This window comes from Anabrus simplex, chromosome 1, assembly GCF_040414725.1.
Source record: "Anabrus simplex isolate iqAnaSimp1 chromosome 1, ASM4041472v1, whole genome shotgun sequence".
NCBI lineage: Eukaryota > Metazoa > Arthropoda > Insecta > Orthoptera > Tettigoniidae > Anabrus > Anabrus simplex.
In genome coordinates this window covers 1,068,250,852-1,068,277,736 of record NC_090265.1, presented here as the reverse complement: position 1 = coordinate 1,068,277,736, position 26,885 = coordinate 1,068,250,852, and the positions used below count along the sequence as shown (strand labels likewise).

At 39.3% G+C, this 26,885-nt stretch overlaps 1 protein-coding gene across 6 annotated transcripts in view; it reads left to right on the top strand.

Moving 5' to 3' along the window:
* Positions 1-26,885, top strand: part of Crag (DENN domain-containing protein Crag) — a 579,187-nt gene that overhangs the window by 250,718 nt on the left and 301,584 nt on the right. For all 6 annotated transcript variants that reach the window (XM_068225395.1, XM_068225392.1, XM_068225393.1 and 3 more), the window contains exon 14: positions 10,264-10,389. In XM_068225395.1, the coding sequence (XP_068081496.1) occupies positions 10,264-10,389 (126 nt within the window). The remainder of the gene's footprint in view (positions 1-10,263; positions 10,390-26,885) is intronic.

Genomic DNA, 26,885 nt, shown 5'->3' with positions numbered 1-26,885 from the left:
AATATCTCCAGCCTTGTTTCTGTTCCCATATCCAAATGGACCTATAATTTCTTCATCTCCTCTTCTTTCCTGACCTACTTGGGCATTCATGTCTCCTATGATCACAACTTGTTTGTCCTGTATTTGGCCTTCCAGATATTCAAGGCATTCCTCTAGATCCGTATCTGTATTTCCTGTTTGTGGAGCATACCTTTGAATTATATCTGTAACACCAGTTTCAAAACTCATTCTGACCTTTATCAACCTGTCATGTATGTTTTCCACCAATTCTAGGTATTCCTTCAGGTCTTTTCTACTTATGAGACCTACACCATTTTTGGCCTCTCTTCCTCCACTATAGTATAAGGTGTATCCTTTCTTTAGTTTCCTCTCACCTTTTCCTTTCCATTTGGTCTCACTGATTCCCAGCAATGCTATCTTTGTCAACTATAAAATCTACAATTTCTTCGACTTTCCCTGTTAGTGTCACTACATTGATGGTCGCTATCTTGATGTATTTGGTTGCTGGTGGCCCATTTCTCAAATTTCTCCCAGCATCACAAGAATTACACGTCGCTTGTGGGGAACGCCCTAGCATTTTGTTTCTGAGGCATCAGTACGCTTGTCATCATATAGGCTTTTATTACGATGGGTTTGCCGCTCCCAAAGCATTTTAGAGCTTCTGCTACCCGTAACTCGAGGGCTGCTCGTAACAGGGAGAATAGACGCCTTTTGTAGCCGCTCCTCTGGAGTACATACGCTACAGTTGATATGGGGTTTCAGAGGCATTTCCTCCACTGAGGGCCCATTTCCCTTCTATAAGGACTCCTCTGCCCTTAGCCGTTGGTCCTTATAGTGGGTCAAGCCATTTACCGCTGCCCAACACTCGGCGTGGAGACACTGGCTGTATGGTTTACTCCATTACCATAGCAGATTAACTGGCCAAACATTGTGCCAAAATCTTGATCACTCAGTAAATAGCTTTGTCCAGGAACAAGGGAATAATGTTCAGTGGAATCATAGATTCCTTTGGCAATGAGAGAATAATTGTATTGTTTTTATTTTGTCCAGTGCAGGAGTCTGAGAAATAAACTTTCTCTTAAAACGAACATTCGGGGATGACTCAGGACTTTTGTAATGCAGGATGCAATGGCAATATCTCTTGGCCACCTGTCCGTGAGACATTCTAGTGGGTTGGTCACTGGCCGATGATGGCATATTATCTGTCCTTCTGAGCGGTTCTGTAGGGAGGTAAATTATAGGCGCGAACTCTGTACCGGAACTCCCGAAATGAAAGATGAAGTAAAGCAACTGTCCTTTATTAATCAGGACGACTATACACACTATATACAAAATATATTTACAGGTTCTGACTATGTTGGTCTGACAGGAGCTTGCTTCACGAGCCTACTGATACTCGCCAAGTCCGAATTCTGCCTTACGGCAATTACGTACAACTTCACTGTCAAGTGAATACGAATGACTGATCAAGTGAGAGAGCCCCTCGCCATCTTGGTTTTGGGTTTATGTCTGCTCTCCTTCAAGCAAAGATCAGTCCCTTCCCACTACAATAGGAGTTGGACCATGGGCGTTACCCAGCTATTCGCCCTGCTAGGTAGCGTCCTCTAGTTGCTATATGAGCTATCTGTCCCAGTAAGTGCTGCTCTCTGGGTACTAGTATCTCTATCCTTTTCCTTGCACTTTTGTATCTCTGTCTATGCTAGAGTACAATAGGGATGTATAGAACTAGCACCGATAGAGCGCACTGCTGTTGTACTGGGTAAGCGCAATGCGCTCTTCATATGTCTCCTGTGTACTCATGCCGCTAAATATCCACGAATTTAAGTTGTTTAAGTTGTTATTTTCGTAACTATGCCGAGCTATTGCAGTGTTCCTCTATGGAAAAATTAGGGAAGTCCATTTTCGTTTCACCTGTTTCCACAAAATAAAGGAATGAGGTAGAAATGGTTACATGCTATTAGAAGGAAAATTTTCGGTGAGAAGAATCTGACCAAAAATATTAAAGTGTGTTCCCATTATTTTCAACCCGGTGGCTTCACAAAAACTTTGTTGGGTAAATGCGATTTACGAAGGGAAATAATTCCTATTTTCTAACCTATACACTGATTATGCATTTCAATAATAACCACTGAATTTATGCATTTGTATTTAAAGTTGAGAGAGCAAGATAAAAACCGAGCGCTGTTCCATAGCTTTTTTCCATGGACCACGAACACAACAAAAACCAGGAAGAGGCCATACACCAGAAAATTGCCGGATTACCGCGATAAGCGTACAATATTGGAATATGCAGAATCACCTCCTTTGAAATACGGGAAAAAATCATAAATATACCCGAAGAAGTAAATGTAAAATTTGTGACTCCCATTTTCAAAGACATCAGCACTCAAACAAATACTACAGGTAATTTGGTTGTTGAGTAAACAATGTGTAATCCTGATTCCATATTGCTTTATACAGGGTTTGTAGACGTCCAACATTGTAATTTGGTGTTTGCTGTTCTGGGAGAAAACAGATACAATTTACAGATATTCCCTCTTGAACCCAGACTGTGTTTCTTCTTGATAGTTATGAAGCTACGGACCGACAAATCTAACAAGGAACTAGGCCCTAACTTCGAAATCCATAAAACTACTGTTGGGAGAATATTTAATGTTTGAATTAATTTCATGTACTGTACTGCCAATTTAAAGAGTTGAACAATTGGCCTGATAGAGAAAATGTCCTTGAAAACAGCCCCCATGCTTTTAGACAGAAATATCCCTCGACTATAGTTATAAGTGGGGCAACTGAGATTATAATAGCAAAACTTGTTCCAAGGGCAAACATTCCACTTTCAGAGGGCTAACTGGCCTCAACCGTTTGGTGGGAGGATGCTGGAAAGTTCATAAATTTTGGCTGCATGTTTCTGAACACTGAATAATACCAGTCTTGGGGAAGTGCTCTAAGCATAGCTTAGAGCTGCAATATGCTTTCGACATGCCTTGGGGCCTGCTCCAGCAAAACATTCACATTCCCCTCCTATAATGTCACCAGGTAATCCTAACATAAGCTTCACATTATAGGTCTTATGTTTTGTGTACTCGGATTTCACAGCACTGCATTTTGGAATTTCACCCTATTGAAATTAACCTTTTATAAACAAAACAAACTTTTCACTGAAAAGTCTGTATCCAGCATCACACAATGATTTGTAGTTGGAAACAGGTGCTCCATCTATTTCCGATGTTCTAAAATACGAAATAATCCATCAAATGCAAATTTGTGATAGTGATCTTCACCTTATGGCTGATGGTCAAATCTTCAAAGGAACCGGCATTGGGAAACTCAAGAAATTTTCACATGCCTTTGGTGGTGGACAAGGCTCTATCCGCAGTTTCATGTAAGCCATCAACCTTAAAAAAATACGTGAATCGAAGTCTATAAGCAAGGGGAGCAAGTGTGTATTTAAATCTCGATTTATGACAAGTCTTGCGGAGGTATATTTATTTATTTATCACTGTACAATACTCAAGTAATTGCAATCTTTATGAAAAGACTCCTATTCGTTATTTGGATTATAAAGCGTGTTAGAATTTTCTAATTACCGCTGTACTAAGTCTTCCTTCCTCCCGCTAGTTTTAGTTTTCCCTGGTATGTAGCTTACTTTGTTTGCAGCTCTTTAATGCTTAAACGCTGAAAATTGTCCACAATATGCTAGGGGATATACCTATACAATTAATTAATATAGTCTTGAAGTAAAATTAGAGAAGATACAATCGGCTTTAGCTCAGAAAACTCGGTCACATTCTATACATTACTCGCAGCTGACTGGGAGAAACATAAGACGATCGCCTTGTGCTTACCCAGTACTACACGAGCGCTATCTGGCGCGAACTTTCTCTGCCTACATCCCTATTGCGCTGGCTTTGATCTTATTCTCAGCGAGTCAAGTGCTTTGGTACTGACTATTAGACTCCGGTTTGTCCTCTCCCGTAAACATGTTATTGCAGCGTGTGATGCAAGCCCTCTGCCTGACTAAGACTCTCCACTAATTCTAACTTACTGAAATGTTTCTTCTTCATTTCAACTATGAAAATATTAATATAATTAATATACAAGTCCACTGGCATTGCAAGATGTCCCGTAACTAATTAATATTCTTACACTAGTTTAATTCCCTTGATACCTTGAAATCGAATCCCGGCTGCCGTTTATCTGACAGTCCGCTGGTTCGATCCTTGGGAGGTCGGTACACGACATTTCCCCCCTTGGGGAAGAAAGGGATGCAACCCTACGTTGCGTCCATTTCTGTCCTGTACTGTTCATACTCTGATGTTGCCTGTGCACAAGGATCGGCGACTCTGTAGTGAAGGGGAAGGTTGTTCTCTAATCTGGTCAACACTTGTATTTATTTCTATTGCTTCTATAGATCTCACAGGCATATTAGGGCATCCCCCAGCAGGCCTGGAGTGTAATTCCATGATTTTCTCAGACATCTCCAAGCATCCCCGGATCTGTCTGGGATGTTGGAATATAGTTAAATCTTCGTCTGATGCCTTAATATTGTCTCCCTTCGTAATGACCGTTCGTTTTATATAAATATTTGGGCAATGGGCCCGCACATCATCGAACCATCTCTTTGCTGGAAACCCTAGCTTGGGACAGAAATAATTACAACAATAACATCCTAAAATTAAACTTATGATACTAATGACAATCCACACAATATATTTATGCACATTAACATGTTGATAAATCATTTGAGACAGTAATCACTTAATTTCTTTGGATGAGACTTTTTAGGTATTGCGATGAATGTCGATTGCAACCAGTCCTCTGGGATTATTCCAGTATCATAAATTGTATTGAAAAGTTTAGCAATTTAGTCAACATTCTCTTCACTTATTAGTTTTAGAAGCTCAGCTGGTATCTGGTCTCGACCTACTGCTTAACCATTAGGTGATATTGTGAGGGAATGTAATACTTCTTCTTTTGTTATTTTTGGACCTTTTACATTGTGTAAGTGCACAATTTCACCCCTGTTAAGTTCATTGAGATATGCATTTTGAATGCTGTACTCTTGCAGCTTGTAAAACTCATAAAATAATATTCTTTTACAATCTTCATCTAACATTCAATAGTTGCACCAGTTGAGGTTAAATTTGCCTGATTTGTTTTTGCAGTCACATCGAGGTCCTTGTTGCTTAGCTGCTACTATTTTACTGGTTTTACCACTCGCATATTCATATCCACTGTTTCTTTTGTTCTTTCCATCTTTGCTCTTTCATTTGTCTTTGCATATTTTACCACCACTTTCAACATTCTCTGATATACAAGGATCATGTTTGTCTGAAATATTGTATAACAGCAGTACCAGAAGTACCACTAATATAACCAAAAGAATGACATAACATGTACCGCATGGGCAAAATAAAACTGGACCGGAAAATATTTACAAGACTGACATGGCATTCACCCTGTTAAAGACAAGGAGAACTGCCCATCACAGGAAATGATGGAAACCAGGATTTTGATGCACCAATCAGTTACTGTCACATGTCTGCACATCTCCCGCGTGCTCCGTCCTGAGTATATTGCTGTGTCATTACGTGTGAGTGAGTGAGTGAGTGGAGCGGACATGTTAGGGACCAGTTGAATGCAACACATTATGGTGCTCACAATAAAACAGTGTGTGTTCGTTGTTGAGTGCTTTGCGAAGTGCAATTCGTGGAAAACCTGTTCGGAATTGTTTGCAAAGAGTTTAAGACGGAAGTGTTTTGGTAAAACCTTCAGCAAATTCTGCAATACAAAACTTAATGGCAACTTGGCGTGAAACAGGCTCTGTAGCAAATAAATATCATAACTATCCGGAAAGAGTTCGAACACCAGAAAAAATTGCTCGAGTGAAGGAAAGCCTGGAGCGAAATCTGATGAAATCTCAATGCCGTTTATCTGTGTATGTGGTAATCAAGAGATTGTCGTGTGGAAACAATATCAAAAAGGACCTGCATCTGTAACCTTACAAATTTACTGTTGTGCATGCACTAAAACATCCAGACGAACCTTCACTACTCAATCCTAAAGCTCTTTAAGATGTAAATGTGAATTACATTTTGTTTTTCAAATCTCTGAACATCATCAACAGACTATATTAACAGGATTGTAAATAAAGAATACTGGAAATGGCCATCATTGACGTCCTATTGTAAATATTTTCTGGGCCAGTTTTATTTTGACCACATTGTCCATTACAAAGTGGGAACAAGAAGAAAATTTATGTATATAATGCTAAAAAGAAGAGAGATATAAAAGCAACTATTAAATTCTGTAACAATATACCCTTCTCTTATAACTGATATAACTGAACTGGTATAAGTGAAGGACGTTGGCAGGAAGAACAGGATTTTTGGTCAGGTGACTACCGAATTATCAACACGAAATCAAACAAGGGAAATGCAGGAGTTGGTTTAATAATGAATAAGAAAATAGGGCAGCGGGTAAGCTACTACGACCAGCATACTGAAAGAATTTTTGTTGTCAAGATAGACACCAAACCAATGCCCACCACAATAGTGCAGGTCTATATGCCTACTAGTTCAGCGGATGATGAGGAAATCGAAAGAATATATGAAGAGATAGGAGATTTAATACAATATGTAAAAGGTAACGAGAATCTAATTGTGATAGGAGACTGGAATGCGGTGGTAGACCAAGGAGGAGAAGGTAATACAGTAGGAGAATTCGGATTGGGACAAAGGAACGAAAGAGGAACTCGGCTGGTTGAATTCTGCACTGATCATAATTTAGTCCTTGCCAATACTTGGTTCAAACACCACAAACGACGGCTGTATACGTGGATGAGACCTGGAGACACTGGAAATATCAAATAGACTTCATTATGATTAGGCAGAGATTCAGAAACCAGGTGTTGGATTGCAAAACTTTCCCAGGAGCAAACGTGGACTCTGACCACAACTTGTTGGTCATGAAATGCCATCTGAAGTAGAAGAAATTGAAGAAAGGAAAGAATGCAAAAAGATGAGATCTAGACAAGTTGAAAGAAAAGAGTGTAAGGGATTGTTTCAAGGAACATGTGGTACAAGGGCTAAATGAAAAAGGCTGAAGGAAACACAATAGAGGAAGAGTGGATAGTCATGAAAAATTTAGTCAGTAGGGCTGCTGAAGAGATGTTAGGAAGGAAGAAAAGAAAAGAACTAAGAATCAGTGGATAACTCAGGAGATACTAGACCTGATTGATGAACGACGGAAATACAAGAATGCTAGATATGAAGAGGGCAGAAAAGAATACAGGCGATTAAAGAATGAAGTGGATAGAAAGTGCAAGGTAGTTAAGGAAGTGGCTGAAGGAGAAGTGCAAGGATGTCAAAGGTTGAATGGTCCTGGGAAAGGTAGATGCTGCATACAGGAAAATCAAGGAAACCTTTGGAGAAAGGAAATCTAGGTGTATGAATATTAAGAGCTCAGATGGAAAGCCACTTCTAGGGAAACAAGATAAAGCAGAAAGATGGCAAGAACATATCCAACAGTTGTATGAAGGTAAAGATGTAGATAATTTGGTTCTAGAACAAGAAGAGGCTGTTGAACCTGATGAAATGGGAGACCCAATTTTGAGGTCAGAGTTTGATAGAGCTGCGAGAGACCTCAATAGGAACAAGGCACCTGGAATTGATGACATTCCCTCTGAATTACTGACTGCCTTAGGAGAATGCAGCATGGCAAGGTTATTCCATTTAGTCTGTAAGATGTATGAGACAAGAAAAGTCCCATCCGATTTTTGGCAGAATGTTGTTATACCTATTCCCAAGAAAGCCAGTGCTGACAGGTGTGAAAACTACTGCACCATTAGTTTAGTATCTCATGCCTGCAAAATTTTAACACGTATTATTTACAGAAGAATGGAAAAACAAGTTGAAACTGAGTTGGGAGAAGATCAGTTTGGCTTCAGAAGAAATGTAGGAACACGTGAAGCAATCCTGACTTTACGTCTGATCTTTAGAAGATCGAATCAAGAAGGACAAGCCCATGTACATGGCATTCGTAGATCTAGAAAAGGCATTGGATAATGTTGATTGGACCAAGCTATTTACGATTCTGAAGGTGATTGGGATCAGATACTGAGAGCGAAGAATTATCTACAATCTGTATAAAAATCAGTCTGCAATGATAAGAATGGAGGGCTTTGAAAAAGAAGCAGCAATCCAGAAAGGAGTGAGGCAAGGCTGCAGTTTGTTCCCCCTCCTCTTCAGTGTTTACATAGAACAGGCAGTAAAGGAAATCAAAGAGGAATTTGGAAAGGGAATCACAATCCAAGTTGAGGAAATCAAAACCTTGAGATTTGCCAATGATATTATTTTATCTGAGACTGCAGAAGATCTCGAGAAGCTGCTGAATGGTATGGACGAAGTCATGGGTAAGGAGTACAAGATGAAATTAAATAAGTCCAAAACAAAAGTAATGGAGTGCAGTCGAACGAAGGCAGGTGATGCAGGAAATATTAGATTAGGAAATGAAGTCTTAAAGGAAGTAGATGATTATTATTACTTGGGTAGTAAAATAACAAACGATGGCAGAAGTAAGGAGGACATAAAATGCAGACTAGCACATGCAAGGAAGAGCTTTCTTAAGAAAAGAAATTTGCTCACTTCAAACATTGATATAGGAATTAGAAAGATGTTTTTGAAGACATTCGTGTGGAGCGTGGCATTGTATGGAAGTGAAACATGGACGATAACTAGCTCAGAAAGAAAGAGAATAGAAGCTTTTGAAATGTGGTGTTACAGAAGAATGCTGAAGGTGAGATGGATAGATTGAATCACGAATGAAGAGGTACTGAATCGAATTGGTGAGAGGAGATCGATTTGGCTAAATTTGACAAGAAGAAGAGTTAGAATAATAGGACACATCTTAAGACACCTAGGACTTGTGCAGTTGGTTTTTGAAGGTAGTGTAGGTGGTAAGAACAGTAGGGGTAGACCAAGGTTTGAATATGACAAGCAGATTAGAGCAGATGTAGGATGAAGTAGTTACGTAGAAATGAAAAGGTTAGCACTGGATAGGGTGGCATAGATGGCTGCATCAAACCAGTCTATGGACTGATGACTCAGACAACATCATAACTGATATATCGATCAATGATATTCCTGTGTTGGTACCTCTGCCACTGACATAGCGAACAACATTAGCAAGGAGCATAGCTCCTCCTCTCACTCAAAATGGTGATGTGAGGCATCTTCCAAAACTTAGAAACTCGGCTGCAGAATATGCGGGAGCTATGTCATGTGGTTCTAGTTCACAGGATTGACAACAGATGGGAAGGATAATACTAGAAATGGCAAAAAACTCCATTTTTCAAATTTTGTGGCATAGGTCCTTCTCTCACTAGACCCTTCAATTGTATAGGTTGTAGGAAACAAGAATCGCTAATTTTTATTTTTGAAAATTAATTTGATAAACAAAACTTTAAAAATCTTGAAGTGTTGTTGAAAATTATAACAATTGTGACTTAGCCCCTTCTTTCCCTGTGCCCTTCACTTGCAACCGATAGAACGTTTGTGATTTGTATGTGTCTTTGCTCTTATCTCATTTTCATCATGATTGGTGAATAACATGGTGGAAAGTATTAGTTTTAAGAATCAATTGTTTTGTACTAAGTTACAGTATCTTGAAATAAAATATTTATATATGACTTTTGAAAGGAAAACATCTTCTGAAGCTCTTTCTAATTTAAGACAAATTGTTAGTTCTTGATCTCATTTAATGTTTTGCACAGATGGATTTAGAAGATGGAGAATCTCCACAGAATACATGGGAGCTATGCCACATGGTTCTAGTTCACATGATTGACAACAGATGGCAGGAGAATAGCAGAAATGGCAAAAACTTCATTTTTCAAGTTTTGTGGCATAGCTTCCTCTCTCACTTGACCCCTCAATTGTATAGGTAGGGTAGGAAACAAATATCACCAATTTTTATTTTAGAAAATAAATTTGCCAAACAGAGTTTAAATCTTGAAACATCATTTTACTGAAAATTTTAAAATTGTGATAGCCCCATCTGTGCCTTTCAATTGCAACTGACTGAACACATGTGATTTGTACATAACATGGTGGAATGTATCAGTTTTAAGAATTAATCATTTTATATTCAGTTATCTTGAAGTGAAAAAAGTATGACTTTTCAAAGGAAAACATCTTCTAAAGCTGTTTTTATAACTTTAAGACAAAAATGCTAGTTCTTGATCTCATTTAATGGTTTGCACAGGTTGATTTAGAAGATGGGGATTCTCGTCTTATCGAGTTGGATGAATCTCATCAGAGTGAGCGTACTGTTTTCATCCTACCTCCTGAGCCAACAGGTCTTCCTCTTGGAGCTACTTATCGCTATCAGGTACTAGAACATGTAATGAGTTCAATGTGTTTTGGTCATTGATATTGGGAATGGATTGTATTTTTCCTTCATAACATTGTAATTACCCATAGATTTGTGTACTTGTTAAACATAGCAAAATAACTCAGAATCCAACCCAACAAAGATTTGAATTTGCAACTTTAACTGGATCACATTATACAGAAAGGAGCCAACCCACTGCAGGTCCTCTGACTAGAACTGCAGATACGTAGGGTAATCCATTCATTGTTTGCATGTATACCCCAAGATACTAGTAGATAATCCAGTGCATATGCATAAATGTTGGAGAATCATTAACATTGTATGTTATGTCCAGTGATGGGAAAGGTATGAGAGAAAAAAAAAAAAAGCATTTGGGCTTAATTACAGTTACTTGAGAAATATTTTACTCAGTTATGAATACAAATTGCTTCTTTAAAATGTAATAAATAAAATTACGATTACAGTACAATAAATTACCTTACAGAATGTTAATCTTAAGGAAATCACTGATCTTTTTTGCTTTGGGATGGAATAATTCAAAAGTTTGGAACAAAAAGGAATATACCACATTTACTTGTGTATTAGACTCCCTTGTGTATTTGATCCCCCCCTGACTTTTCGAGGCAAAGAAAATTTAAAAAATAAATCTCACATACAAGACCTCAAATGCAATTCGTCAGAGAACAACAACAATTCCGTTTCGAAGCAGGTACAAGCCTTACTGCAGCTCTGATGACATCACACAAATTTGTGAATAGTTTTGACTGTACAACCCACGTGATTGGTTTGTTCCAACATGAGTCCATGACAGTCCGACGCATGCGTAGTTGAGAAAAAGCGTTCCAACACATAGCAGACTGATCCCGGACTGATGTACGTACCTCAAACTTTAGTTACAGACCGTCAGAACTTGTCTGCGGCCTGTGGCATTTACCGGTAGTACGGACATGTGCAATGGAATACATGCACAAGAGAGGAACCTCACTGCACAGACCACATGCGTTTCCACTCCTGTTCTGTTCCTTGTTCTTCTCACATATGATTTGCTTACATTGATATAACCTCTAAGCGGTAATAATTATTTTAAAATCTGTTTTTGAATTGTGTTAAGATACTTGTGAATTGAAGAGTAGTAATAATAAATAAGTAAAAAATTAATAAATAATAAATTAGTAATTAGTAAATAACTCATTAATAAATACGGGGATTTCTTGGAATCTTTATCCAGAGAAGATGAGTTGGATATTCCTTTAGCAGTGCCAAGGAAGTGAGAAAATTATTTACATAAGTTTTATTGTTGCTAGTGGAATTCTCAAGGTTCTAATCATGTCATTCTGATTTCATTGTCCAAACTCAGTTATTATAATAGTTGTTGTTTTTTCTAATTGTAGAAAATGACAGGGTTACGGCCACATAAAAGTTAATTAGTAATTTAAACTTGTAGGTAATCCTGTACATCAAAATGGAAACCTGCTTATCACTTGTTCCACTGCTTTTCTCTCACCCAAGTGGGGTCCTGGGAGCGAACTGCGTTGCACATTTTGTGGAGGGATGTATTTGCTAGTACGTGTTTTTCCATTGGTTGGTCGGTCGGTTGTGTCTATGAAGAGCATGTGTTGAGACAAACACAAACACCCAGTTCCCACGTCCGTGAAATTAACCAGACCTGACCAGGTATTGAAGCCCGGGACTCTATGAACCGATTATTGTGACAATGACCTTTGAAAATAGTGAATTATGATGAATAAGGAACGTGCAAGTGTATTTATTTTTATACTGAGTGAGTTGGGCGTGCAGCTGCGAGCTTGCATTCGGGAGATAGTTGGTTCGAACCCAACTGTCGGCAGCCCTGAAGATGGTTTTCCATGGTTTCCCCATTATTTTTATTTTTTTACGTCACACCGACACAGATTTTACGGCGACAATGGGATAAGAAAGGCCTAGGAATGGGAAGGAAGCGACCGTGGCCTTAATTAAGGAAAGCCCCAGCATTTGCCTGGTGTGAAAATGGGAAACCACAGAAAACCATTTTCGGGGCTGCTGACCTTGGTGTTCGAACCCACTATCTCCCGGATGCAAGCTCATAGTTGCGCAATGCTAACCGCATGGACAACTCACCCGGTTTTCCCCATTTTTACTCCAGGTAAATGCTGGGGCTGTACCTTAATTAAGGCCACGGTTGCTTTCTTTCCACCCCTAGCCTTTTCTTATCCCATCATCACAGCTTGTAAATTTATTTTAACATTTGTAGTTTGAGATTTACTATGTCTAACAAAAATGTAACAATATCAGCAGTTCCATTACACAGTATTTTCTGCAGAGTATTGGGAACTGAAAACTTTTATTTTCTTCCTTACATCCTCAACTGTAATCTCCTTTAATATCATTCGTTATCTCACTGTATATCCTTATTTAGATCTTAATAAACTTTTTTATGGTTCGTGGTGTGAATTACTGTAGTCACATCCTAGTTCATGAACCATGGGCAACGGCTGAGTGGCCTAGTAAGTGGTCCTGAAGTTCGGGATATCAGTTGCTACGGAAGGGGAGTGGGCATCTCGAACACATTCTGAGTCATGGCCCTCCTTTAGCTCAGGCAGCTAGGAATATACAATCCATCAGTGGTCCCTAACCCGTTAGTGGAGAGATGCTAACTTGGACTATGTGTAAGCAAGGTAGCATCCTGCTTCACGAATTTACAGAGCTCAGCATTTTAAGCAAGCCTCGGAACTATGGGAGTAACGCAGTCCCACTCCCATTTGACATGCGAGGGACTCCTTGGAAACAACAAGGCGAACAAAATGGAATTTGATGGGGAGCTATCAATATTAATGGGGCTTATGGAAGAAAGAAAGTAGAACTGGCTGAGTCAGCAAAGAGGATGCATCTGGATGTGATAGGAGTAAGTAATATTCGGGTAAGTGAGATAAAGAGGAAGAGATAGGAGATTATAAAGTGTACTTGACGGGTGCTAGAAAGGGAAGTGCAGAGTCTGGGGTAGGGCTCTTTATCAGGAATACCATTGCACACAACATAGTTTCTGTTAGGCACGTAAATGAGCGAATGATGTGGGTAGATTTGTCAGTTGGAGGAATTAGGATGAGAATTGTCTTAGTGTGTTCACCATGTGAGGGTGCAAATAAGGATGAAGTTAACAACTTTTATGAAGCATTGAGTTACATCGTAGTCAGGGTCAACAACCAGGGTAGGATAGTGCTAATGGGTGATTTCAATGCAAGAGTTAGAAATAGAACGGAATGATACGCATGGGTGATTGGTAAATATAGAGAAGATAAGGAAGCTGATGGGAATGGGAAGCATTTGCTGGAATTCTGTGCTAGTATAGGTTTAGCAGTTACGAATACATTCTTCATGCATACACATCACACATGGGAGGGTAGGGGTACCAGATCCATAATAGACTATATCTTAACCGACTTCGAATTCAGGAAATCTGTTAGGATTTTAGAGGTTTTGGGGGGATTTTTCGATGATACAAACCACTATCTGATTGGTAGTGAATTAAGTATCTCTAGGCCTTGGATAGAGAAAGTGAAATCTGTCTGCAAACCAATAAGGGTAGAAAATCTCCAGGACAAGGAAATGAGACAGAAGTATATGGGTATTATTAGTGAGAAGTTCCGAACAGTGGACAGGAAGCAGGTTCAGATTATACAAAGCGAATGGGTGGCATACAGGAATACTGTAGTAGAAACAGCAAGGGAATGCCTAGGAACAATTATGTGTTAAGATGGAAAAAAGGCGAACATCTCTGTGGAATAATGAAATGAGAGCAGCTTGTAAACATAAAAAGTAGGCTTATCAGCAATGGCTCCAAACAAGGGCTGATGCAGACAGGGAATTGTACGTAGATGAAAGAAACAGAGCAAAACAAATAGCTGTTGAATCCAAAAAGAAGTCGTGGGAAGGTTTTGGTAATAACATGGAAAGGTTAGGTCAAGCTACAGGGAAATATTTCTGGACAGTAATAAAGAAAGAGAGGGAAAGAGAAGGAAAGGAGGGAAAAACGAAATGTACAGTGTTCTGCGTAATTTAGGTGAACTCATAATAGATCCCAGGGAATCACCGGATAGGTGGAGGGAATATTTTGAAAATCTTCTCAATTTACAATCAGTTCTAAATCTCCATTTGTGGTTGACTGCACATTCTGACATTAGTTATAGTACTATGATATAGGAGGGTCAAATGAACCCCGGTTTGTAATATCCTCTTTACCCAAAACTTATGATGGAGGAAGAAGATCCATATTAGTTTTAGACATATATTAAGTTAGATAGAATAGGACTGACATGTTTTAATTGTGTTAAAACACCATTAATTTGTTACCCACAGTTATGAATGTTCACATTTAAAAAATTATTATCCTGGCATGTTAGTCTTAAAAGATTATTAACGTTTTTATACTATACTATATATGGTTAAAAAGGTCCCAAACCTTGACCTAAAGGTTGTCTACAGGTTGAAGATGCCGAAGTAATGGGTGAAACATGTACCTGACCTGATAAGTCTACATGAATTAATGTAGATTCAAACCACATTAAAAGTGGAAAGTATTGAATAGATAGTTTTATTATATTATCCTTGAGATTCTATGCCTAATCTTCTCAATGTAAAAGGAAATCTTCCTGGTGTCTCGTGAACAACCGAGCTCATGAGAGGAAAAAAATGATGGTGAAATTACACTTGAGGAAGTGGAAAAGTTGGTAAATAAACTCCATTCTCATAAAGCAGCAGGAATAGATGAAATTAGACCTGAAATGGTGAAGTGTAGTGGGAAGGCAAGGATGAAAATGGCTTCATAGAGTAATAAATTTAGCATGGAGTGTTGGTATGGTACATTTAGATCGGACAAAAGCAGTGATTGCACCTATCTATAAGCAAGGGAACAGGAAGGATTGCAACAACTATTGAGGTATTTCATGGATTAGTTTACCGGGCAAAGTATTCACTGGCATCTTGGAAGGGAGGGTGCGATAGGTAATTGAAAAATGTTACGAGACGAATAGGCAGTTATGTTTCGTAGATCTTGAGAAAGAACATGACAGGGTACTGAGAAAAAGATGTTCGCCATACTAGGAAACTATTGGATTAAGGGTAGATTATTAAAATTAATCCAAGGCATTTATGTTGACATTTTGGCTGCAGTGAGAATTAATGGTTGAATGAGTTATTGGTTCAGGGTACTTACAGGGGTTAGACAAGACTGTAATCGTTCACCTTTGTTGTTCATAGTTTAAATGGATCATCTGCTGAAAGGTATAAAGTGGCAGGGAGGGATTCAGTTAGATGGAAATATAGTAAGCAGTCTAGCCTATGCTGACGACTTGATCTTGTTGGCAGATTGTGCCGAAAGCTTGCAGAAAATAGGTGCAATGAGTATGGTATGAAAATGAGCCTTTCGAAGACTAAATTGATGTCAGTAGGTTAGAAATCCAAGAGAATTGTATGTCAGATTGGTGATGCAAAGCTGGAACAGGTAGATAATTTCAAGTATTTGGGATGCGTTTTCTCCCAGGATGGAAATATAGTAAGATTGTATTAAGATGCAGTAAAGCTAATGCATTGAGCTCGCAGTTGTGATCAACATTGTTCTGTAAGAAGGAAGTCAGCTCCTGTATGAAACTATCTTTACGTCAGTCTGTTTTCAGACCACCTTTGCTTTATTGGAGCGAAAGCTGGGTAGACTCAGGATATCTTGTTCATAAGTTAAAGTAACAGATATGAAAGTAGCGAGAATGATTGCTGGTACAAACCGGTGGGAATAATGGAAGGAGGGTACTCAGAATGAGTAGTTACAGGCTAAGTTAGGAATGAACTCGATGGATGAAGCTGTATGCTTAAACCGGCTTCGGTGGTGGGGACATGTGAGGCGAATGGAGGAGGATAGTTTGACTAGGAGAATAATGGACTCTGTTATGGAGGGTAAGTAATGTAGAGGTAGACCAAGAAAACAATGGTTAGTCTCAGTTTCTAATGATTTAAAGATAAGAGATATGGAACTAAATGAGGCCACTCTATGGGTTGCAAATAGACGATTGTGGCAACGTTTAGTAAATTCACAGAGGCTTGCAGACTGAATGCTGAAAGGCATAACGGTCTATAATGTATGTATGTATGTATGTATGTATGTATGTATGTATGTATGTATGTATGTATGTATGTGTGTATGTATGTATGTATGTATGTATGAACATTTATTTTTCCTCCAAGTTCTTTTATCAAAGATTATAAAATTTCTTTGATGGAAGTTACTTAAATCATTAGTGAAATACAGGTCTAAGGCTTGGAGGCAGATATCCCTCCCTAACCAATTATATATATAATTTCATCAATATTTCAGTAATTTACCCTTTCCTTTTATGCATGAATCTATCAGCAAGCAAACAGCGTAAGGTAGTACAAAATGCGTGCCAAAAATTTGTTTACACGTCAGATTGCTGTCCAGGAAGTGTTCCAACACGATTAAGTTTGGGATCAGGCGCTCATCAATACCAAACCGGCGCATTCGCAGAAGGCGATGCATGAATCCTTTGGTGACCGTCAGAAACCTGTGTGTTGGAGCAAACCTAATGAAAAAGCGTCAAAGTATGCGGTACATCTGTGTTTTGTAGTTAAGAAATGTCCGCCTTCGTAGCGTAGGCCTATTGTAGCTCTGATGATGTACCACAAATAGGTGAATAGTTTCGTGTCCAACCCGTTCATTGCAAGCACGCATCAGTCATTTTGTAGTTCAGAATGTCCACCAGTGTAATGGTTAGCACAAGTAGCTGCCATTCTCAGGAGCCTGAGTTTGATTCCCAGTACCGCATTGCCAGAGATTTATGAATGGCAGGAAATTTGATATGCGGTATAAATGGTACATGCAACTCCCATCCACTGGGGCCCTGTCTAAAAAAGGGATGCACCACCTTGGGATGAGAAAACAAGTTTGCTTTAGTTAAGAAATATTCACGGTTGTTGCTATTAATATAGCAGGCAAGATCATTAACAAAGTGATCGTTTAATATCTCGTAACTTGGGCCAATATAGGTTTTTTTTTTTAGAGAAGTAGGTTTAAATCGTGATAAAAACAATCGAATCATAAAGATTGTTTTACTCGCCAACATACCTTGCAAATAATAATGATTTTACTTCCCCACTTAACGATTTTTGGAGACGCCAAACAAAACATGCTATTAGTTAATTAAAAAATGGAGACAGCAATTATACAAAATTAAACATGATGATAATAAAACACATTACTGCTATACCTGTAGATGTCCCTAAATGCGGCAAACTTTCCTCTTATTTATTTTAAATCTTCTTATCGTGGAACTTCTGGTATTATGTGAGCACTTGATAGTATACCTAACCTAAACAATGCAGTCTCTTTTATCACATTTATGGCTGTTTAGGTAAAACCTGATGTGATAAATGTGAATACAAGCATGAGATATACTTAAAAATAAGGGTTTGGCTTTCAACAGCCATAGTTATCCAAAGAACGCTTCCAGTCACTAGCTATGTATTATATTCGGAAGTTCAACTCTTAACATACCGTACGTTAGTTATCAGCATAGCCGGGCTGAGTGGCTCAGACGGTTAAGGCGCTGGCCTTCTAACCCCAACTTGGCAGGTTCGATCCTGGCTCAGTCCGGTGGTATTTGAAGGTGCTCAAATACGACAGCCCCGTGTTGGTAGATTTACTGGCACGTAAAAAAACTCCTGGGGGACTAAATTCCGGCACCTCGGCGTCTCCGAAGACCTTAAAAAGTAGTTAGTGGGACGTAAAACAAATAACATTATTATTATTATTAGTTATCAGCATGGCTTTTTTCGGAAAGAGTGGCTTCTGCTACACATCCACCAACTGGGAATATTAGAGACCGTCTCCAGAAACCGTTTGGTAATAGATTCTCAAGGTTTGGACTCTATAGTCAGGAATGAAACTATTGCTGAAAGTTTCAGAAAAGATGGGACCTCGAATGCTTTTGATGCACGGCTGACGAAATGTCAGTGAAGATGACGTCATTTGGAATGATGACGTGTTGGTAGCAGGGAAGTTGGTGGCACAAGACACTAATGCAAAGGAAAGCAGTGATCAGTTTTACTGTGTGGTAGAACTACTGCTCAGCTGACAGAGACAAATGACTGGCCATAAAGTTCTTTTGTATCAATGTTGCATAATATGATAATATGATATACTTATCGCTTTTCTCTACAGGATTACATAAAATCAGCTTCATGGTCCGTATCGCACTTCAATAGATTCATAATTAAGTATTTATTTATTTTCCACCTAGTCGATACATTGATTGCTTAAGGCAATTTTTAATGGTCAAAAGTGGTACATGTTTCGTATATTATCAACATCTTCAGCGACATAACACTGTTTAGATGAAAAATATAAAAATTGAAAAAGTAATGCTTTAGAGGAAGTGTCCTTAAAATTAACATAAGATTGACAACATTAAAACAAAAAAAAAAACTCAAGAGATTGTAGATTTTGAACAAGCATTGACTCGGTGAACTGGAACACAATGTGGAATATGCTCAATGAATTTGGCATTCCATATAAAACCTCCCAACATAATCTGTGAGATGTATGATGGATACGAATGTCGAATCGTACATGAAGGAAATGTAACCGAGCCTATCACAATCATTTCAGGTGTTTGCCAAGGTTGTGCCACTTTACAAAGGAAAAAAAAATTAATGCTCCTAATTCAATCATCATCGTCATTTCCCTTTATCCAGCTGTAGCCGGGTAGGGGCAAATATGGTTTCTCTCCATTTTCTTCGGTCTTTCCACCAATCCTCCTCCAACACTGTGTCCCAGTCCAGGTTTCTTCCTGCATTGAATTGTGTCCGTCCATCTCAATCATGGTCGTCCACGGCTTCTCCTTCCTTGCATTTGCATTTCCATCACCTTTTTTGGCATTCTTTCATCACTCATTCTCTTTATGTGACCAAACCATCTTAGTCGGCTCTCCTCAATTCTATCATTAATTTTTTCTACTCCAATTTCTTCCTGGATTTTCTTATTCCTTATTTTGTCTCTTCTACTCTTCTGTATTATACTCCTCAAGAACTTCATTTCGGCTGCCTGTATTCGACTCTCATCCTTCTTTGTCATCGTCCAAGTTTCTGCCCCGTAAGTAGTTATGGGTACTTAATACATCTTGTACATAGTTTCCTTTGCTTCCATTGGCACATCTTTGTCCCATAACATGTTTCTTACACTATGATAGAAACAGCTTCCAGCTTGAATCTTCTTACTAATTTCAGCATCCAGTAGAGCATTCTCCATTAATTCACTCCCTAGGTATTTAAATGTTTCCACTACTTCCAAAGGCTTGTCTGCAAGTCTAATTTGACCTTTCCCTTCTTTCTCCCTTCTAGTAATAACAAGGGTTTTACTCTTCTCTACACTTATTTTCAACCCACATTCTTCTATTTTCCCATTCACCACATCCAACTGTTCTTGAACTTTCCTGTCGTCTTCCCCCCAAATCACAATATCATCTGCAAATAACAACATGTTCATTTCTCTTCCTCCATATTCCGCTTTGCTGTTCTCATGATGTCATCCATTACTATTGTAAACAGGATTAGTGATAGAACACTTCCCTGCCTCAGCCCACTAGTTATTTTGAACCAATTTGTCCTGCCAACTTGTGTTTGCACGCCAACTACAACATTCCTTGTACATTGCCGCGATCATTTTTACTACTCCCTGTCCAATTCGTTTTTGCACCAGACTGTCCCAAACTTTAGTCCTGGGGACACTGTCATATGCCTTTTCAATGTCAATGAATGTCATCACCATATCATTCCCGTACTCCCATTGCTTTTCCATTAGCTGTCTCATAATGAAAATGGGCTCTATTGTTGACCTTCCACTTCTGAAACCAAACTGATTTTCCAGTATCTGATTCTCAACCCTCAACCTTATCCTACTTTCCAGTATCCTCTCCATTATCTTAGCAACATGGGATATTATAGTAATTCCCCTGTAGTTCTTCAAAACTTTCTTATCACCTTTCTTGAAAATTGGGATGATTATTCCTTTTTTTCAATCATCAGGGACCTGCTTATTCTCCCAGACAATCCTGAGAACTCGATGTGTCCACTGCAGGCCTACAGCTCCAGCTGCTTTTATCATCTCCACTGAAATTTCATCTATTCCAGCAGTTTTTCCATTCTTCATCTTTCTTACTGCCATTTCAATTTCATTCATTGTAATTTCTTTATCGATTTCTTCATCAACTAATTGCCTTTCCTGGTCGTCCATTGACTGACAGCCATCAGTTCTTACGTTCTGCAACTTCTGAAAATACTTTCTCCATCTATTCCTTATTTCTTCTGGCTTTGTTAATATTATGCCACCTTCATCCTTCACAAATCTGGTGTTTACTTGATCTCTCTTTTTGTTTCTTAAGATATCATACAGTAATTTCTTGCTGTCCTGCATATCATCTCTCAATTTCTGTATGAATAAGGCCCAGCTCTTCCTCTTTTCTTCCTCCACTACTTTCTTTGTCAAATTCTTTGCCTTCACATATTTTCTACTTTCTTCAGTCTTAGATGTTTTCCATGCTTTCCATGCCATTTTCTTTTCTTTCACTTTAATCTTTACCCTATCATTCCACCAGTGTGTCTCTTTGTCCTTCACATTTCCTGATGTTCTACCACATACCTTTTCTGCACATCCAACCAGTGCTTCCTTAAATCTTTTCCATTCATCTTCAACACTCCCCACCTCCGTCCTAGGTACCAAGGGTATCATTTCCCTTTGAAATTATTCTTGTATGCTTTTCTCCTTCAACTTCCATACTTTAATTCTTTTCTCTCTTCTTAATGGGGGTTTTTCAATCTTTCCCACTTTCAATTTTCCTACCACAACTCTATGATCTCCACCAAAGGCTTCTTAAGGCATAGCTGTAACATCTAAAAGGTTCTTCCGGTGTTCTTCCTCTATGATTATATAATCAATCATGGTCTTTGTTCTTCTGTTTCCCCAACCATATCTTGTAATCTTCTGACTGTTCTTCTTCCTAAACCAGGTGTTTCCAACAATCATTTTGTTCCTCATGCAAAAATCCACCAACACCTCGCCTTCTGGGTTTACCTTTCCATATCCAAAGGGCCCTATAACATCTTCCTTTCCATGTCTTTCCTTTCCCACTTGTGCATTTAGATTTCCCATCAGTAGTACTTCCTTATCTTCCATCTGTCTCTCCACTTCCTCTATAAAGTCCTCCAGATGTTCATCTATGCAACCCGTTTGTGGGGCATACAACTGAAATAGATCTTTCACACCATTTTCAAAGTGGAGTCTCATCGCCATCATCCTATCGCTGACGAATTTTGTATATTCCACATACTCTTGGATTTCTTTTCTAAGTATGATGGCCACTCCATTTTTTGCTGCAGGTCTTCCGCTGTAATACAGCCTGTATCCTTCTTTCAGAGGAATCTCTCCCGTGCTCCTCTTCTTAGTCTCACACAGTCCAAGTATGGCTATACGAGGATGGTTTGAAAAGTTCTCGGAATCACTGCTAGATGTCAGTGCTAGAGCAACGAGGTTCTCGTGCAATAATCACACATCCTTTGTGAATGAACACGTGGCACGCCAGTACTCTAACTGCAGGAGTGTGGTAGTGATGACTCTTTGTTGTTGTTCCCATGTAGTGATTTGTGACAATGAAAAAAACTGAGATTCGAGCAGTGATATACTTTGCAAAGAAAGGTATGAAAGCAAAGGAAATTCATGCCAACTTTCAGAACACACTAGGGGACTCTGCTCCTTCATTTTCAACTGTTGCCAAGTGGACCAGCGAGTTTAAATTTGGTCGGGAGAGCTTGGATTATGATCTGCATAGTGGACGGCTAAAAAGTGTTACGACCCCAGAATTTATCGCAAAAGTGCATAAAATGGTCATGGAGGATCGTCGACTGAAAGTGCGGGAGATTGCTGAAGCTGTAGGGATGCCTTTGAATGGGTATATTAAATTTTAACCGAAGAATTGGGTATCAAAAAATTATCCGCAAGATGGGTGCCGCGACTCTTGACATTGGACAATAAACGCACCAGATTGGAAATGTTCGAACAATGTCTGGCCCGTTTTCAGTGCAACCAACAAGATTTTTTGCGCTGGTTTGTGACTACAGATGAAACTTGGGTCCACTACTATACCCCAGAGACAAAACAGCAGTCAAAGCAGTGGAAACCTGCTGATTCACCACCACCAAAGAAAGCAAAGGCAGTGCGTTCGGCCGGAAAGGTCATGGCCTCAGTTTTCTGGGATGCAAAAGGCATTCTGCTGGTAGATTATCTTCCTATTGGCCAAACAATTATGGGGCAATACTATGCAAACCTCCTGGACCAACTACAGGAAAAGATACTTGAAACAAGGCCTGGTTTGGCAAGGAAAAAGGTCATCTTTCATCAGGAAAACGCTCCGCCGCACACAAGTGTTATTGCCATGGCAAAACTTAATGAACTGGGGTACGAATTGTTGCCACATCCACCTTATTCACCTGATTTGGCACCATCAGACTTTCATCTATTCCCCAAGGTGAAAATTTTCCTCGGTGGATGGAGATTTTCTACAAGGGAAGAACTGACAGCCGAATTGATGAGGTATTTTGCAGGCCTGGAGGAATCTCATTTTCGAGATGGGATCAAGGCATTGGAACATCGCTGGACCAAATGCATTAGTCTACAGGGAGACTATGTTGAAAAATAAAAGCAGTTCCACTGAGGTAAGATAATTCCAGTACATTCCGAGAACTTTTCAAACCACCTACGTTACATATCTTTTTCTTTCATAAAGTCAACCAGTTCCTCGATCTTTCCTGTCAGTGTCAGGACATTTGCTGTTGCAGTCTCCATGAAGTTTGGTGCTGGTTGCCCATTTCTCACAGTTCCCCCAGCACCTGAATAGCTGCGCGTCGCTTTTAGCAGGGGACGCCCTAACCTTTTCCGAGGCACCATATCTGCTTTATCCATATAGGCTATTGTTACGATAAGCTCGCCACACCCAGAGGCATTTTATACCTACTGCCAGGTTCAAAATTAGGCCGCCCCTAACATGGAAACATACGCCTTTCGTAGCTGCTCCTCTGGAGTACAGACGCTATGGGTTTGCCCCTTCCGCCATCTCCACCATACCAAAGTCCACATTCTCCGCCGTAGATGCCGTTGAGGTTTTCACTCATAACCCTGAGCTGGGACCCATACCAGATGTTCTCCCTGGGTCAGTGTGCTCTGGGACTCACATAGGCAGGGGCGCCACTCCCTGTGTAGGGCTGCCTCCGAAGAGGGTCCCTACCTGCTACCCTAATTCAATACAAAACATAATTCCATCATTAAATGGAGCAATAAAATTCCTATCATGTTTCGATTCGTTTGAGCCATCTTCAGTGAAATGGGGGGGGTTAAAAGTAATCGACATAATACAAGCTAAAAATGTGCTAGAAATGAAATGACGAAGCTTGATATCTGCAGTTGCTTAAGTGCGGCCAGTGGCCAGTAATCGGGAGATAGTGGGTTCGAGCCCCACTGTCGGCAGCCCTGAAGATGGTTTTCCGTGGTTTCCCATTTTCACACCAGGCAAATGCCGGGGCTGTACCTTAATTAAGGCCACGGCCGCTTCCTTCCACTTCCTAGGCCTTTCCTCTCCCCATCGTTGCCATAAGACCTATCTGTATCGGTGCGACGTAAAGCAAAATAGCAAAAAAAAAAAAAAAAAAATGAAATGAAGGAACAAATGAAAAAACAAGAGACAGACGGAAATAAAAACAATGACAATATACAATATTTACATCACTAGGTGGAGTAATAAATAAATCGCTCAGGCAAATTCAGTGAAAAAAGGTTAACATGCATTAGTGGGTCTTAGAATTGTGATGCGGCAAGGAGTGGCACTTTTAAATTATGATAGAAGTGTCGTGGCGGGAAATCATAGAATAGTCACTATATTGTGTTGTAATGAAAATGAAAATGAGAGAATTTCTCCCCTCATCATAGGAAAGTTCGATAAGCTGCGATGTTTTAAGGGCGTCGGGTGCTTTCCGTGCAAGTAAAAGGCATCTAAAATGTGTATAGTACAGTATACAATAAATAAAGCTTTTGCACAGGGGAGCCAGTATAGATTTCTCCTTGTCTTTGAATAAAGTTTTCTTTGTATATTTTTTCTTTGCTTGAGGTTATGTTTGTCAGTGAGTTATCCAAGTGCATTATTTGGATACTGTAAATGCACCTTGTTGGATACATTTTTTAAAATAGTTTTCTCATTGCATTGAAATGTTTAAACTGTGAATCAAGGTTAATTGCATGCAGTAACGGGTTTTAGAATATTTTGTGATGCCGCAAGGGTTGCCATTTCTGAATTACAAGTTGGCGGTTAATTAGAAATCGCGTAATTCAAAGTCCGATTTTTGCATCCCAGCGACTTCAAATTAACGAGGTTTTACAGAATCAGTTTTGTACACATTACATACGAGGGGCATTTGAAAAGTCCGTGCAAGAATAAAAGCTACTTACGTGTTTGGGGTAAACCTTTTTTATTTTTTGACATAGTCTCCTTTCAGGCTTATACACTTCATCCAACGATGTTCTAGTTTGTTGATCCCTTCCGAATGATAGGATTTGTCCAAGTCTGCAAAATATCCATTAGTGTTTGCAATCACCTCCTCATTTGAATAAAATCTTTGTCCCGCCAGCCATTTCTTCAAATTGGGGAACAAATAGTTTTCCGAGGGAGCCAAGTCTGGAGAATAGGGTGGATGTGAAATGAGTGTAAATCCTATTTCCATTAATTTTGAGACCACAACTGCTGAGGTATGTGCTGGTGCGTTGTCGTGATGGAAAAGGACTTTCTTGTGTGCCAATCATGGGCGTTTTTCTTGCAGGTCGGTTTTCAAACGGTCCAATAACGATGAATAATATGCACCTATAATAGTTTTACCCTTTTCCAGATAGTCGATGAGAATTATCCCTTGCAAATCCCAAAATACATTCGCCATAACCTTTCCGGCCAAAGGAACGGTTTTCGCCTTTTTTGGTGGATTCCCCTTTGGTAACCCATTGTTTAGATTGTTGTTTGGTCTCAGGAGTATAGTAATGTATCCATGTTTCATCCTCAGTGACGAAAGTCCTTCGGATTCTTCTGAAACAGCTGCAAACCATCCTTGCAACACTTCACACGATTCCGTTTTTGGTCAAGCGTGAGCAATCGCGGCACCCATCTTGCGGATAGCTTTCTCATGTCCAAACGTTAATGCAAAATATTACATACCCATTCTATCGAGATGCCCACAGCTCTAGCAATCTCACGCAACGTAACTCTTGTGTCATCCATCACCATATCATGGATTTGATCAATGATTTCTGGATTCGTAACCTCCACAGGCTGTCCAGAATGTTCAGCGTCATTTGTGCCCATATGGCCAGTCCGAAAATTTTGAAACCACTTATAAACTGTTATAATTGAAGGTGCAGAGTCACCATAATGTTTATCAAGCTTCTCTTTAGTCTCCTGAGGCGTTTTGCCTTTCATAAAGTAATGTTTAATCACCACACGAGATTCTTTTTCGTCCATTTCTTGAAAATGACTCGACTTCCTTGATTCACATGAATGCCAAACACAAAGAAATGGACCAATATGGCTGAAACTTGGTGTGCGTTCATTCAAGAGATGCTACTAACTAAACATGACATCGATGCGCGCCTGTGGTGCCATCTCTCGGACTTTGCACAGACTTTTCAAACCACCTTTGTACAAGTTGATCTTGATGTCACTGAATAGAAATACTTTCAATGATTTTCATAGCTAATAAACATTGAGAGACAACTGGTACGTATAAAAATATTAAGAAATGTGGATGTATCATTTCAGGAATTGCTGATGTAATAAACTGGCTGTGCGAGTTGGCCATGCGGTTAGGGTCGAGCAGCTGTGAGCTTGTATTCAGGAGATAGTGGGTTTGAGCCCCATTGTTTGCAGGCCCTGAAGATGGTTTTCCGTGTTTTCGTATTTCCATACCAGGCAAATGCGGGGGCTGTACCTTAATTAGGCCACGGCCACTTCCTTCCTACTCCTAACCATTTCCTATCCCTTCATCACCGTAAGACCCATCTGTGTCGCTGCGACGTAAAAAACAAATAGTAAATTAATGTTGTTTGGGTCATCAGTTTTTGGACTTGTTTGATGCAGGTTCCATTCCATCTTATCCTATACTAGCCTGTACCTACATAACTATTGGATTTTACATTTACTCTGTTGTGTTTGTTTTATATTTGTCCTATCAGTCATACTCACATTTCTTTCTAAATCTAAGTGAATAAGTCCTGAGTATCTCAGGATGTGTACTTTGATGTTTGTGATAAAACATTAGGTTTATAGAAATATCCTTTTGTTGTGTTTTTTTGTTTTTGTATGAGAATTTGTCTAATTTTCTTTTTCCTTTTTAATTATTTTAAAAAA